This window comes from Prinia subflava, chromosome 8, assembly GCF_021018805.1.
Source record: "Prinia subflava isolate CZ2003 ecotype Zambia chromosome 8, Cam_Psub_1.2, whole genome shotgun sequence".
Taxonomy (NCBI): Eukaryota; Metazoa; Chordata; class Aves; order Passeriformes; family Cisticolidae; genus Prinia; species Prinia subflava.
The window spans coordinates 22,015,229-22,031,522 of record NC_086254.1 but is presented as its reverse complement, the minus strand read 5'-3'; the positions used below and the strand labels follow the sequence as shown (position 1 = coordinate 22,031,522).

Below are 16,294 nucleotides of genomic sequence, written 5' to 3'. Positions count from 1 at the left end.
AGGAATTCAGCTGTGGAAAGTCCAGCTAAGATGTCTACAAACAGCAGCAAACCCTGACCGCTCTTCCAAATGCCTCAGGGTATAGGGGTCTCCTTTCCCATTGCTTCCTACTTTTTCCATCTCCCAGCCAAGCAGTTTCTCCTCTGATCCCAGAACGGATCCCTTGCTTGGCACGGGATTGCTGCCCACTGTCATCACGTCCATGACTCCATGTCTGCCCCTTGGGCGAGGCAGCTCAGCCCCAGGCCCGGTGAGACTGGGGGGAGAAGGGAAAGCAAGGGGGCTAGGGGAGGTGGGCACAGGGGATCAGGGTGTGCCTATGCTGCCACTTCCAAATCTGCTTTGAATTTACTAAACGTGCTCTGATAAAATAGGCCAAGGGCTTACAGTTGTTATTTTCGGGCAAAAGTAGCCAATCTTGCTTTCTTTTGAAACTTTAAATTTTTATCAATGGGGCAAAAATAATTTAAGGAAGCCCCAAAAGCAGTTCTGTAGTTCAAGGCTGGACTATCCAGGGATAAAAAGGGTCTTAAAGCAGCAATTTCAGGAGCCGTGCAAAGGAGCCTCCAGTGTTTGGCTCATAGTGCCTTCAGAAAGTTAAAAAAAAGATAAAATACAGCCCGTTGACTTTATTGTGAGGAATTATTAGGGGAAAAAAAAAAAAAAAAAAAGTTTGCACATTCCCACTCGTGCCCCGATCCCGGGGGCACTTTTTCTTAAGATTAACATGTCCGGAGGAGGGCGTCAGGATAGGAGAGGGCGGCAAGCTCCAACAAACCCCTTCGGCCCCTTTCCGACCTCCCACTCCGCGACCTGGCTCCCCTCAAAGACAAAGGGCCGCGGCGGGGCTGCGGAGCGCAGCGGGCCGGCGGCCGCCCCCAGCCCTGGCCCCCACCGCGGCCGCGGAAGCGTTTCCGCTGGCCTCGGCCGGCGCTGCGTGGCCGCTCGGCGCGGGGAGTTAAACTCCAGAGTGATAAAAGGGAGTGAAAACGCGGCGCAACTGGAAGAAAACACGGCGCGACCAAAGTGGAGAAAACAAAACGCGGCGGAAGGCACCACGACCGGAGAGGGATGGAGTAAAACAAACCGTAGTAAAAGCAAATAAAACATTGGACGAGGAAATAAGTCACAGCGATGTGATCCGCGTTATAGCGAGGCGGCCTCCTCCACCCTGCGCGCCGCCGCCGGGGTGCCACCAGCCCCTCCCCAGGGGAGCCCGGTCGGGGGGGGTCCCCCAGCCCTAGTTTGGCTACTCGACGTGGTTTGCGCCTCCCCCCCCCACCCTCCCCTTTCCCCCCGATAAGAAAACTCGGGAAAGTGGAGGGAGGGAGAGCGCGGTCCCACCTGGGTGCGCAGCGCCGAGCACCAGCTGGAGCCCGAGGAGGCAGCAGAGGGGGCCGCGGAGGGGGGGGCGCGGGGGGGGGCAGACGGGCCGCGGTCCCGCTGAGCCGCGCCCCATCCCCGGCAATGCCCGCTCCGCTCCGCTCCGCTCCGCTCGGGCCCCTCCTGCCGCTCCTGCCGGGCTGGGGCCGCGGACGGGGAGGGGGTGGGGAGAGGGAGGAGAAGGAGGAGGAGGAGAAGGGACGCGAGCGGGAGAGGGAGGGAAAGAAGCGGGGGGAAAAAAGATACAAAATAAAATAAGAAAAAAAAACCCCGAAGCGTGCGCGCCGAGCTCAGGCACTGCGTCAGCAGACCTGGGCCCGGCCCAGCGGCGGCAAGAGAGCGAGGCGCGGCCAGAGCGCGGGGGTGCTCCGCCCGCGGCAGCGCATCGCTGGGACGGGGGTCCGGGGGTGAAACGGAGGAGTGGCAGAAACTAAGCCCGGCCTGGTCAGGGCATCCCTGCAGATGGCTACTACTGGAGATGGGCTGGCTCCCCCAGCAGTACCCCCGCAGCCCCCTCCACATCTCGGGTGGTTGCGATGCCCCGGTACTGGGCAGAGGGGCTGGGGGAGATGGCCGCGGTGCCGCCAGTCCCGCGTCGGGTCCCGCTGCGGATCCTCACCGTGGCACCCCACCTCGCCGGCGAGAGCGGCCAAGGTCTGCCGTGAGCTCCTACCACACATCCTTGCTTGCACCTCTGGGTGCCCGGTAGAGTTATCTCATCCCAGGCACAGCCAGCCCAGCTGGATCCTCCTCTATCCATCCCTGTGGCACAGAACTGGGCAGCTCCCAGTCCGACTGTGGATGCTGAAGTTGGACACAGCTCACCGCATCTTCCACCACAAGCCCAGTCTGCCCAGCCATAGGGTGCTGGTGCAGCTCTCCAGCTTCTGGTGCTCTGCTGAGGGCATGGGACGAAGAACATCCACAACATCTGATGTAGGAAAATCACGCATCCAGGAGCTGAACATAAAAGGCTTTTAAAAATTTTTTAAAAAACTTTTAAACTTTCATTTTCACACCTCCACTCCAGCAGGGCTTCCCATGGCCCCAAAAGCCACCCAAAGAAGGCAATATACATGTAAAACACTGGAAGTTGGCGTATTCCTGGCTTTCTACATCTATTTGATGCATTTGGGTGATGCTCATGGTGCCCATTCCTATGGGAGCATCCCTGAGGGTGTGGAAGCCTCACCTCCTCGAGCTCTCCTGGGATTTGAGCAGGGCAGCGGGGGGGGGGTCAGTCATTCTTTGACACACAGACTCTGCCATGCAAGTTCAGGGGAGATGATGCTTTCGATGAGACTAAGTGATGGCAAATCTTCCTTGAGCAGGGAGCAGGATCTGGCCCCAAATTGGCACAAACCCCTGAGGGGGTGAGGAACGGGTGTGAGCCAGTCATGGTTTGGCTGTTCTTCAGAAAATAAAGGAATCTGTTGTTTCCCAGCAAGGCAGGAAGGACCTTCAGGCTGGTGCCAGGATGGGCTTTGGGGATGCAAACCCTCTGGGGGGGCTAATTACGCACATTAGCATCTGGGCTGTTGGTTTTTCTAAAGCAGGGATTATTTTTTAATTGCAGCAGCACTGAAAGGCCTTGCTGGCCTCCATGGCTGCCACAGGAAACATGCATGACAGCCCAGAGGAGAGGAAGGAATCATCCAGATCTTGCTCCTATCCCAAAAACTTGGAGACCACTCCAGGGGGATGCCACCCACTGAGACACCAGTGGCTGGACATGATGGAGCTGTGAAGTACCGTGAGTGGGACCCTCCACCCATCCCGGATAAACCTGACATCGCTTTCAAGGAATTTGAACCCATCCAAAAGAAGGAACATAGCAGAGTCAAAAGGCTTTGGATCCTGTGGAGCATTGCAGCTTCCTGGCCTGATTCATCCTGTGTTTTGGAGGCCCCTATGCTGCATGTGATTAGCAGATAATAAACACTTCTTAATTAATTTCTTCAACACAGACCAACAACTCCTTACCTACTCTCCTCCTGATCCAGTTTAGCACCAGTTGAGTCGCTACTCGACAGAGTAGCGGGAGAAAATGTGTTTTTCCCTTAGGACATTTCCAGGCTGTCTGACCCCTCTGGCTGTAATGAGTTGCTGCCAGACAAGGACAAGGGCACATGGATGCATGCAGGGGATGGCCAGCTTCACCTCTGGCCACAATCTCAGGAGAGATCCTTGCCTGGGGAGATTGATTTGGAGCAATGGGCTTATTCCAGGATTACCTGGAACTGATGATATTCAGTGTCAGTAGCTGATTCCCACAGCTACTGTATCTATAATTATCTGTATCTGTCATTTAATTGAAAAAATAAGTTCTGAGTTGTGGACAAAGCAACATCCCATGTAGGGAGTGGTCACAGTGGAAGGAGTGAAATGGGATGGGGTGAAACAGCATCAGCTCAAGTGAAAATCATCCTGCAGAAGGTTTGAAAAACATTTCTGGAGATAGATCCAAGACACTTGTCCGCCTTTGGCTGAGGGTCTGACCTGGTCAGGAGTGCTTGGGAGAACAAGGTTCAAGTCAGGATGCTCAGCAGGTTGCAAAATATGTCACCAACAAGGTGTGGGACCCAAGCATAGGGGTGGGGGAGCAACCCTAGATTTGGAGCTGGGGTACTCAGAGCAGTGAGGCACCCCGTGACTTACTGAGTTTGGGGCTGTCGTGGGGCATGTTTGGTGTTTGCTTGTGCCAGAGGCATTAGAGGAAATTATTTGGGGACCTGTGTGGAGCATCTGTAGCCTTCAGCTTTTCTGAAGGAAGGGTCTGGCCACTTCTGAGGATTGGCAGGTTCTAAGGGTCAATTTATTGTATGACCAGGGAGGCAGCATGTCCTGTTCTGTTGCACTCTTCCAAGGGTGTTCTCCCCAGGCCATGGCTCACTGTGGGACTGGGGGCTCCAGGAGAGCAAAGCCCTGTCTGTGGGCAGCAGCTGTCGAGGGACTCTGGTGTCAGGGGCTGTGCTTTGCAGGGGACCAGCTGCACCTGCCAGGTTCTGCCAAGAGCTCGGCACCACCTTGGCCTCATCCTGGCCCCAAATAGGCCTGGTTGGGCCAAGAGCAACACCCATCTGGCAGGCACTATGCACTGAGGTCACAGCTTGGGGAAGAGGCCGTCTTGGCGTCTGCTGGCTCCTTCTCCCTCACGTCGGCCGCAGAAGCAGGGAATGACCACATCACTCTCTCTGTTGGAGACAGGCAGGAACAGCCAGTCCAGCTCCTTCTCCAAGCTCCAGGCTTTGCATTGTAGGCAGTGAGGGTGGCTGGTATCCTCTCGCTGGGATATGGGGTTTGATGGTGAACCCCATGGGGGTACAGCAAGGGACTCATGCCCAAACTTTGCATTTGCACCCTTCCCTTTGGGGATAAGCCTGGGGACACCATGTGGGGGCTCAGCTCCTCCACAGCCCCAGGCATTTTGGTTGTCACAGGGGTCCCATACTGATGCTCCTGAGAGTTTGGTTTTCTCGTTAGGGTTCAACACTGTGAGAGCAGTCTCAGTGCTGGTGGCTGAGGCTCCACCAAGCAGGGAGTGTCAGGGAGGCACCTCCTGTTTGCTTCCCGTGCTCCTCCCCCAGGAGCTGAAATGCAATATTTAGGATCAGCTGGGGCTCAGCTGTGGGTAGAGGGATCCTGGCCAAAATGAAGGGACCTTTCCCTGCCTCCGGCCCAACAGTCCCTTCGGCTCTTGCAAGGAGCAGATGGAGCATTGCCGGGGTCCCTTAATGTGCTTGGTCAGCCCCATTTCCCCTGACCTCCTTCCAAATTTTGCTGTCTCCCAGCACTGCAAAGGGGGTCCCTTTGTGAACGCCTCACATGGCAGCTCTTTGCTGCTCTGACTTCTGCAGTCCTGAAAAGTCAGGCAAGTTCAAGCTGCAAATAATTTATTAAAACCAGATGTGCTTGCTTGGAGCTGCCATGAGGAATTTCAGGGCGCTCCAGCCTTGTGCGGGCCAGCACTGAGATCTTGGCCTTCCGCTGCGGGGGCGAGACAGGGCGGGAGGCTGCCCAAGGAGAAGTGCTGCCTTCTCAGCCTGTTGCCTCTTCTTCCTGCCTGGCCTCCCTGGAGGGCTCCTGGAAAGGGGCAGAGAGGGAATTCCAGACATTTACAAGAAATTTGCATTTTAGAAAAACACTTTCTTTGCATGACTCAAGAGCAAATTGGAGGAACTGGGCTGCAGAGTGGGGAGGGAAAGCTGCTGCAGAGTAGTGGAGGGTCAGCACATCCTGAACAGCATCTTCCTCCTGCAGGAAGCGGGTATGGGACCACAGAGCAGAGATCTCACCCTGCTCCCGAGCCCTTTCCAGCAAGAGCAGCATGGCCCCGTTGGCCCCAAGTGCTACATTTCCATCTCTGCCACTGTCTTACCTCATAGTCAGGGGCATGTCCCCTTCCACTTCCATCCCTCACCAGTTCTTTTAGCCTGGAGGGATTTTGGCATCAGTCCCAGCCACTCTTCTGGGTTTGGGTGTGAGTACATGGATTTTCAGCATTAGCATGAGCTGGGATGAGCCAATGCTGAACAAAGCAGGTTTGGAGCCCTGATCCAGATGCAGAGCTGAGCCAAGAGCAAGGCGGTTGCCAACAGGGCAGCGTGTGCTTGTGGCTGCTACGCAGCCGGCACCTTCAGTCGAGAGAGGAAAGAGTTGAGCAGAGCTCTGGAGGCCGAGCTGCTCCACGTTTGTTTGGCCTTTTGCCCCCACCCAGGGTGATGGCCAGGGAGCCATGCGGCTGCCCTTGAGGGCAGTGCTGGGGCCAGAGAGAAGCAGAGACCACAGGCAGACAGACCCATGTGCAGCCATGGAAAATCAGTGTCTCCATGCAAAGATGCATCAGCATGTGGTGGCAAAGGTTAGATACAGGCTGGGTGGGAATCAGAACTGTGCTTAATTATGCTCCCACACGCTCCCGTCTCTTCTCCTCCTCCATGCTGGGAGTAGGAAAGTTTAGGTTAAGGCTGCTTGAGCCAAGCTTGTGTAGCACCCAGAAAACTACATCCTCCAGCAGCAGACCCCAGGCAGACACTGGCAGCAGCTGCAAAGCTCACATTGTGGTTTTGCCAGGTCACAAAATCAACTAGGACTGGCTCATTTAGCAGAGGGAAGCTCATTTATAGCATGACTCAACTGCAAATGTAGAAGGTGAAGCAACCAAGTGAGGCGGCCCTTGGTGAATCTTGATCCTGTGGGTGTCAAGGTGTGTCCCCCGCAGTGTTCCTGCACTCGTGGGCACTCGCCTACCTGATGCAGGACAATGATGATGCTGCTGATGCTACTGAAGCACGCCTGCTGCCTCTCCTGGCCCAAATCTGTGTTACATCATCTGAACTGGAGGGGGCTGTAAAATCATCAGTTGCAGTGGCAAGGAGGGGGCCAAGCCTGCTCAGTGTTTGGTTTCACTTGCAGTCACTGAGTTTGACTTTAGGCACAGTGAAGGTCAGATCAGGTCAGGTTTGCAGAGTAACTTGGAGCCTGATGACTCTTCACCTGAGGAAGCAGCTCTGGAGGCAGGTGTGGCCCTGGCTCATGCCTGGAGAGGAGCAGGATGTGCCAAGGGCCCCAGCACTCCCTGCTCCAGATACAGACTCATCATCTTCAGCTGCCAAAATCCTTTTTCATTTTCTGTTGTGTATTTTTGTAAAGCTGACAAGGTGAAGCCCCAAGAAATTAAAGGAGCTGAGTTTCATCACTGTTCAGTATGGTTATTGTGGGTGACTGAGGGGCAACTTGGGTGTCCATGGGCTGGGGGGTTGTGACCCACATATTTTCATCAATAGAAAAGGTGTTTTTTTATGTCCTCAACATATATGGCTTCTAAAGGAAGCTCTACAGGAAATGAGGGACAAACCCACCTCAGTTTTCTAATTTATGTTCCAGGACATGATCAACACCCGTAATTAAGTGACTCAGTAATTTTCAGTGATTCCCCTCTGATGCAGAAATCTCACTGGTCTGAGCTACAGAATTCACCATTCCTCCATCCTTCCTCATCCGGTCCTGTGTCATCTCTGTGCAGCCACTGCAAGCGAACTCATGCTCATGCCAAGAGCAGAAAAACAGTAAAAGCCAAGCAAATCAGTTTCTTAAAACTTATTTTAATATCCATGTCTCATTTGTTGGGTAGAGCCAAAACAGTCTGGCCTGGTTTAAGTTACAAATTCTTCATACACTTTAAGTAAATGAACAGTGTGGCAATCGGGTCTGTTACTGGAAGTGAAACCCATCTTAACAAGGGAAGTGTTGCAGCCAGAATTCTACCAGGGTCCTTCCCTGCTATCAGCCCCAAAAGGCTGTCACTGTTCCCTGGCCCTGGATGGGTGTCACACAGCAGGAATAAATGCTTCTGACATGAAATTAATCACACCCACAGAGATACGCACACTGGCTGGCCAAGAACCAATGGGATCAGGATAGAAAAAACCCTCTTAGAATTCTCCCCGATGTGGACAAATACCAAGTTACCAGCTTTGGCAAATGGGATGAAGCACCAACTCTGATTTCTCCTGACAGAGGCTAAATAAACATGTTGAAGCTGCTTGCTGGACAATTATCTTCTGGCTTAGAGCAGCAGGCATGGAAAGGGCTAAGAGAGGATGGCTGAGGATTTAAAGATGCAGTATTTCTGTTCTTTGTCTGAAACACTACAGCAGTTTAGACACCACCTTAATGCAGCTGCAAGGGAGTAAATCCAATTAAAAGCCCAAGAGTCACTACAAAAATAGTAAGAAAAATCAAAGCAGGAGAGTTCTCCACTTCCCTGACCTGTTGTTTAATTCCAACAGAGTGCTCCATTTCTCACTTAACAAGATCCTGATCAGGTTTAAGCACAGTATTTGCAGATGGGTGGCTTACAATAAGGTGGACAAGGGGCAGTTCTGAGTGCATGATGGAGATCAGCACTTGTCAGGAGATGCCACTGGGGTAACAGAGCCACCCAAACAGTCCACAGGCTGCCACAGCTGTGGGTACAATCCTTGAGTTGTACCCACAAAGGATGCCCCTGCTCACAGTGGTCCAGGACTGGGCTGGAAAGTGCGCACAGGGTAGTTTGGTTTTTAACCACTAGCCTGAATTGCAGTAGTCCAGTACTTGATTCCCCCCGGGACAAACCCTGCTCCTCAACATTGCATCTTTAAATATTTCTGGCTAAGAACTCCTGCCACACATTAGGAGCACTCCAGTCCAGCCTGGCTGCCAAATGTTCAGTTGCTGGGCTTTTTGTGTTTTCAGTTTTCCTTCAATGAGGGAGGGAAAAGGAAGCAGAGTGGGAGGCTCCCATTTCACAGCAGGCAGATCCAGCTGAAGGTACAAGACCCCTCTAAGCAGACTACAGGAGGGAGACAATAAATATTGTGTTTGCTCCTTTCACAAACATTATCTCATTCCCTACCATCTGAAATTGGATGCAGTGATAGCAGCAAGTTTCATGAGTCAGCAAGTTTGAAGAGTGTTAAGCGAGAGAGGAAGCTTTGCTGCCAAGTCACCCAACAGAGAGAAGCAGACAAAGAAGGGTTCAGCTTTGGAATGCTCTAACATCAACCAGATCAGGAGAGAGCTGTGTGGGCACAGATCACACCTGTGACACCTGAGCTGTGCTCCAATCCCTGCCCACTCTCTGCCTGCCAGCCCAGATGAAGCTCACAAGTGTGGAGAGCTTGGTATGAAGATGAGGGGCTGGGTCAGCAAAAACAACAGCACTTCAACACATTAAAAAGGTGCAACCGTTGTGAGAGCGATGAAGCAGCAGCTGAGACCTTGTGGCAGCCTAAGCTGTGACCCACTCTGATGATCACAGACACAGGCCTGTTCTCCCAGGGCTTCACCACCCTCTTGGAAAGTGAATCATTCCTTAGAGGCCACTCCCAAAGGAGCAGAAAGCTGCACCAGCTGCAGAATGAACACTGCCACAAACCTGCTAATACGGGTTTCACTGAGACCAGAAAACGGTTTTCTTCAAAAAAATTGTTATTTTTAAAAAATTGAAATTAATTAGGGGTAAAACACTAACTCTAGTGCCATGAACAGGCAGGATCAACTTTTTTCCCCTCCAAAGGGCAAAGAGTCATATACCATCCCCAGCTGAACCTTGGTGCTTCGAGCTTTTCAGGAGATGTTACCTAAACTTTATTAAAAGAAAAAGAACAATGTTTAAATATCAACACTGGACTAGCCCAGTCTTTTTTTCCAAAGTCCACATTCTTCATATGAAGCACACACGGCGTCCTGGATTCCCCAAGGCTGCATGTTCAAAAGTTCACAGTACATGGAACCATGTCCTTTTGTATTTTTTCTTGAGTTTCCCCTCCTTGCTCAGAGCAGCCACCCTTTTGTGGTCACTGACTGGATAAACCTCAAGCCATCTCCTATCCACGTGGCTTGGCCTAGATGCCGAAGGCTTTCTTGATGAGAGTTGATGTTGTCATGCTCTATGGATGGAAAAAAGCAAGAGAAAAAAGCACCTGGTACAGGTTTCTTGAGACCCTTGTGGATTCCTCTGTTCCAAAGGTGTTTCTGAAAGTTTTTTTGCCGGTTTCTCAAGCAGTTTTTGGCCTATTACTCTGTCTCAGTTTGAAGAGCTGTTAGTGGATGATCCAGAGGTTGATGCAATTGCAGCTCCAGCTGGGCTGCTTGTGGATACAGATTTGCGGATGTGAGGCAGCAAGTAGGGGTCACAGGCCAGCTGCTGGACATCTATCCGGTCCTCCTTTCGATAGGCTAGACACCGCCTGATGAACGCCTGCAGCACCCCAAAGCCAAAGCAAGAATTAGTTTTTTGTGACAGAAACAGGAAGCTTTTGACTCTGGGAGCAAGGCCATTGTGACAGCCCCAGTGTTGAAACTCCTTCCCTAGACACAGCCCGGCTCTTGCCCTAAAGCTCACCAGGAGAAGCACGGGCAGAGAGAGGCACCCAGTGTTCAATGCTGACTCAGCCTTGCAGCTGCAGTAATCATGGAATCACAGAATGTGGTGTGGGTTGGAAGGACCTTTAAGCTCATGTCATTCCAACCTCCCTGTCATGAGCAGGGACACTTTTCACTAGACCAGGCTGCTCAGAGCTCCATCCAGTCTGGCCTTGAACACCTCCAAGGATGGGACATACAAAGCCACTGATCACTGTGCAATAGGTGAGCATTAAACACAGGACTTCTGCCGGTTTTATGGAAATCAGGAGGCTGAACTGTCTGTGCTGCCTGACCCTCAAGCAGATTTACCTTTGCTTCTGGTGTGACTACTGGCTTTGGAGGGAACTGCACCTCAGTAGCTTTCAGGATTGTGTTCTCCTGCAAAATATCCTGTTGTGACTGGTTGTGACCGAAGGGCTACCAAAAGAAAGAAAAAAGTTGTTAGAGGTTGGTGACAGGCCTAAAAAACCTGTACCTCTACTGTTTATCATCACCTGACAACAGCATTTTTACAGGCAAGCAGCCCGCAACTGCTGGGAAGGTGCTGCAGATACCAGAGGACCAGGACACATTGCTCCCACATTCAGCAAAAGGACCAAGCTGGAACATGTCTGGCTTGGCCAGTAGGGACCTCCACCTGCTTCCAGACCTTGTGGGTCTGTTACAGCATTTCTCATCCATCTGAGCTGGCAGAGATTCACCCACTCATCTCTGTTAGGCTGGTTCCATGTGTCTGACTAACAGCACTGAGCAGCACACATGTGTGAGCCCCAGCTTTCATAACACTTGGTTACCAGGGACTCATGAAAACTACAGCCCATGGAATGCTTTCCCTTCTCCATCCTATCTCTCCTGTTGTCATAAAGCAAACTACCTTTTCTCATGACAAATCATCTTTTCCTAATCCATGCTCTTCCCTTCCAAAAGTCATCCTAAAAACTTCTAAAGTGGGTCCTTGTACCTACGTTTTTTTCCCCCCCTCTAAGCACTTACAGCCATCAAGTTCAACAAAGACTCAGGGCATTGAAAGTGTCACAGACAAGACCACACCCAAAAACCTCAGACCATGAATGACACACACCTGTCCTGCCCAAAACAGTCTCAGTGGGAACATGTCCAGTGGAAAGAGATGTTCTGCAGAATGTCTTTTCTGAAGGAAATGCTAAAGGTAAAGCACAACACAGCCTAGTCTATGCTCCCCATTTCCATTAGCATGGACTCTGCCCTGGAACTGATGGCAAAGAGACAAGGGAGAATATTCTAAGTCTGTGCAAAAGGAAGCAGAAGCCTGGGTTGCCTCTCAAAAGGTTTGGGAAACACCACTAAGAAAAGGAATTAAACGCCTTCTTACCTTTCTGCCATATAGACACTGATAGAAGATGACTCCCACTGACCAGACATCAACTTTATTTGAAATCTTTGGAGGTTCTTTCCCAACCACAAAACATTCTGGTGGCAAATACCTGATTAGAAGGAAGTGTTAAGAAGTTATGAGCAGCAGCTTCAAGCATTTTCCATGATTTCTTTTAGAAGAGAAAATTCTATGATCACATACTGGCTTGGGACTCAAGGGTCCCATTTCATTCCTGTGTATCTCTGGGCCAAGATCACCAATGCCTACTCCTTCTGGCAATAGTGATCCCAAGGACTCTCCAGACACTCATATTCGGAGCGAGTCAGCACAGTCAGTTTCTTTTCACCAGAGCATGCAAAACAAGCCCATTTCTTTTATCTTGAGAATTGGTACTTGCTGTTGAAAGGGCTTGGCCAACAATTCCACAATAAAAGCACACAGCCAAAATACATATTTTTAGAAATACAACCTCAGATGACATGTTCAGTTAAAGACACTCAGCTTCACTCAGGGTACAGCTAGTATCATTTTTAGGGACAGAACAAAGCTGTCCAACATGGAATGGCCCAACAAATGTTCTGTTGCCCATGTTCACAGTTTGCAGCTCCAGTGACATCTAAGAGTTACATTGAGTGGCACTCACCAAGGGTATGCTATCAGCCAAGGGTGATACATTGACACTTGGCACAGAAGATAAAGAATTGCTGAAAACACAACATTCAAGTGAAACTCTGGCTATAGACAATGCTGTGAGATTTACATATTTTTCAAGAGCTAACTATGGATCTTCACCTTCTCGTTTCAAAGGAATACTCTTTTCATCTCCCTGATGCACCTGAATTTCCAAACAGGTCCAGTATTTCCCTCGTTCTTGCTTAGGATGCGAGACAGTGAGCTCCGGAGTGGGGCTTGGCTGCTCTTTCGCAGTCCAGAGTGGCTCTATCTCAGCAGCATATGCAGCTTTTCACCAGCCTTTTGAATATGAGCTGTTTTTCAAACACTGACCTATTGAACACTGAAAAGCTGCCAGCCTCAAAAGGAGCTGTGTGACAACAAGAAGAGTTTCCAGGGTCTTGAACCTCCAGTATCAAGCTGTCACAGCCAATGGCAACACACATAGAGCTGACACACTTCCAAAACTGTTTATAAACTGTTCTTGATCTTAACTTGCAAGTGCCCCAGGCATCGCTTACCAGTAAGTACCAGCCCCCTGCGATGTCAGTTCCATGCCATCAACTGAGTTGTAGCTGTCATCATCCATGATTTTGGAAAGTCCAAAATCTGTGATTTTTATCTCTCCACATGCAGTACCATTGACTAGAAGAATGTTACCTAGACAGAGGAAGGAAACAGCCCTTAGGATACTCATCTAGCAAGAATAAAATTGCATTGAGACCTGCACTGCACAAGGACAAGGGACCTAGACTGAGCTGCACCAGATGTTTTAACACTCAAAACCCTGAACTTCAGGGACAACTCGGGGAGCATCAACTGCTAGAGCTGAGCTGCCCGTCTCGAATGACCTAGTGACCTCATATTGCTTGGAGCCTCCAGATCCTGAGCCCTGTTAGCCAAATGAGCTTCAAGTCCGAACTGTTTTGACCCCTCCGAAAGGTCCCATTGGAAGGGCAGGTCAAAAAGGAGGATTAAGGAGAGAAGTACACATACACAGTTATGACTCATTCTGCCCAGAAGTTCTGACTTGCCCTGTCTTCTCAGCTTGCCAGAAACTCCTTCCTGACAGTGCTCCCCAGTGACTTTCTAAGCTCGGAAAGGACAATTACTGCTTAGGCAAGAGTCTTTCATAAACCCATCAAGAAGTCAGATCATCACTGTTTTTCTCCAAGCCTACAATAAAGTAACAGAACTGTGTGTGATGGCAGTGGATGAATCACAGTTCTAGGCAGCTGCACGCAGAGCTCAGGCAACTTGGGAACGGCCAGGGAGGAAACAGGGTCACTACAACCAGTGCAACAGCACCATCTCCTGTACACATTCCTCATGCTGATGAAACAAACCACATCACAAACCAGTTATGCAATGCTGATGAGGTGCCACCAGTACAGGAAGACATGCCAGGGATAACTGCCCAAAGAGATGGATGAATTTACTGGACTAGGAAAAATCTATGTAGCCAATATGCATCATCCCAAAACAGAGCATTTCCATTTTCCCCCTTGTGGCTCTGCCCCAGTGGTACACAACACTGTTTGGGGAGGATCTTTTCCATGGCAGATGTAACTGAATTAACTCAAACACAAACTTGAGTAGTCTGACTGTGAGTCCTCAGCTTTGGAAGCTGACACACAATATGAAAAAACAAACATTTCAAAATTATCTTCTGCCATTAAATTTTCAGCCAGATGATTACAGAAAGAATAAGCCAGAAGAATGGGAACATGAAGCACATCAGTAATTGTGGGAACATTTATGAAGCAATTACAGGAGCTCTCAACAGTAGAATACAAGCAGGACATTAAGAAAACAAACACAGCCACTTGGTGGTTCAAGGTCTCATTCTTGAAAATGTTACACCTCCTTGTTTTATGTTGCAATTCTGAGAGATGAAACCCTTTACACATTTTCCAAATGTTTTATGCATTATGGTTTTTTTTTGTTGCAAGGTAGGTTTCCCAGACAGCCCTGTCTTCTTTTTGCTGTCTGACCAAAGGAAACCTCCTTATATTACCTGTAACCCATTATATTTCCTTAGCATCCTTAAGCATGTCAGCAAAGCATACCTGGTTTAAGGTCATAGTGTATGATGGGAGGTTTGATTTCATTTAAGTATTTTAAAGCATTCACAATCTGCATGATAATGGATCGTGCCTCTTTCTCCGACATTAGCTTGTGCTGTTTCAGGTAGAAGTCCAGATCATTCCCCTCACAGTATTCTAACACTGTACAAAACCTGAAAGAAAACCGGGAGTTGTTGTAATTAAGGTACCTGATAGAAACTAGAACACTTCGTTACTGCTTGTCTGTAACTTACCTATTAGGCCATATTCAATTAGGAGTCCTTCAGCCTAATCCCTTTCTAAAAGTAAGCTACCAGGAGCACAGGCCTGAATGCTCAACAGTACAAAGGTCAGAGATCCCCCATTAAAGACCCAGAGGCTGAAAGCTGTATCAGTTGTGGCATTTGCCCAGGGCCAAGAGCAGGATTTACCAGTAAAGCACCACATCTGACACCACACTGGTTTGTGAGCTGGAGTCCCTAGAAAACCAGTGTATGCTGGAAGTATACCTCTGTTATCTCTGCAGTAAAGTCTAACACAGGTGTGGACACCTTCTGGACTCTCCTGGAAAGTTTTAAATACTTTGCCTTTAGTGAATAGGTCAAACCATGGGAAAGGACAGAGCAACATAACTTACGAGTCAGTATCCAGTGAGAAGTAGTCGTATAGTTTAACTATTCGAGGGTGATCCAGTTCTTTGTGAATTCTGTACTCTCTACAGGCATGTCTGAAAACAGTAAAGTCTAAGCATTAGTCATACAAGTGACTTAATTCTAATTTCTCCAGACAGTGAATCCAGACATACCACACAGCATCCAGCTTCAATCAAACCCATGCATGTTCCTCAGACAGCTTCAGAAAAATCAAATGAAGGAGGAACTGCACAGAACAGCTCTTGAGAACCACAGAACCCAAGTGCAGCTCCAACCCTGGCAATGCTACAAAATAACTCATCTTGATTAATGGTACTACTTGCAGGAATATAATAACTTCATAAATCCTTAAGTGATCCAAGATAACTGAATACAAAAATCAGCAAGTTCTAGAAGAATTTCATGATGCTTAACAGCCTAATTTCCAGTCTTCAAATTCAGCTTAGTTTGTCCCAGTGACTTGCTGGAAAATTAAGAACATCTTGGAATTCCTATAGAGACAGCTTGACTGCCACTCTGCAGAGTTATCTAACCCATGGCATTAGGGAGCAAGAGTTACAAACAGCAAAAGGCTTCCAGTAAAGAACTGCTTCCTAATATTTAATTTAACCCTGCTCTCTGTCAGGTTGAAACCATTCCTCCCTTGTCCTGTCACTCCAGGCCCTTGTAAATAGTCTCTTTTCATCTTTCCTGCAGGCTTCCTTCAGGTAGTGGAAAGCCACAATTTGGATCACTTATTCTAGGAAACAAAGGGAAGGGGGAAGCTTCCACGGAGCAGAACAAAGGTGTGTACCTGACAGATGGGCAAGAAAAATCATTTCCCTTGGAACTGCTTGAACATTTCAGAGAAGCCACTTCAGCACTTTCCTCACAAAGCACTGATACTTTAGAATGTGGAGTTGCAGGGCTTATATAAAACTCTGTGTATGGATGCACACATTTAAAACATTTCTAATCTGACCAGAACTTTTGCAAGTAGCTACAGGGACAGAAGGTGGCTTTTGAAATGTGGTGAACACAGGAAAAAACTGGCAGCCTGTTTACAGACACTGGATACCGAAATGCAGGAGGGACTGGGAAACATGACTGTCTGCTTTACAAACTCACTTACTTGTGGTAGTTTTCTTTCTTCTCATCCCTCCAGTTTTTATTTAACTGGTGTATTTTCACAGCTACATATCTCTGTTCTGTTAAATCAAATGCCTGCAGAGAGAAGAGCTGAAAATCAGTAGGAATCACAGGCTCAAGTTAAT

At 49.3% G+C, this 16,294-nt stretch overlaps 2 protein-coding genes across 11 annotated transcripts in view; both read right to left on the bottom strand.

The window, feature by feature from the left end:
- Positions 1–1,492, bottom strand: part of MRC2 (mannose receptor C type 2) — a 28,722-nt gene extending 27,230 nt beyond the window's left edge. Inside the window, exon 1 of the mRNA XM_063404116.1 lies at positions 1,345–1,492. Coding sequence (XP_063260186.1) covers positions 1,345–1,459 — 115 coding nt within the window. The 5' untranslated portion in view covers positions 1,460–1,492. The remainder of the gene's footprint in view (positions 1–1,344) is intronic.
- A 5,975-nt stretch (positions 1,493–7,467) lies between these two features.
- Positions 7,468–16,294, bottom strand: part of TLK2 (tousled like kinase 2) — a 42,679-nt gene continuing 33,852 nt past the window's right edge. For all 10 annotated transcript variants that reach the window (XM_063404104.1, XM_063404109.1, XM_063404102.1 and 7 more), the window contains 7 exons: positions 16,153–16,244; positions 15,026–15,115; positions 14,392–14,561; positions 12,844–12,982; positions 11,648–11,759; positions 10,606–10,713; positions 7,468–10,129 (listed from right to left, as the gene is read on the bottom strand). In XM_063404104.1, coding sequence (XP_063260174.1) covers positions 9,956–10,129; positions 10,606–10,713; positions 11,648–11,759; positions 12,844–12,982; positions 14,392–14,561; positions 15,026–15,115; positions 16,153–16,244 — 885 coding nt within the window. In that variant the 3' untranslated portion in view covers positions 7,468–9,955. The remainder of the gene's footprint in view (positions 10,130–10,605; positions 10,714–11,647; positions 11,760–12,843; positions 12,983–14,391; positions 14,562–15,025; positions 15,116–16,152; positions 16,245–16,294) is intronic.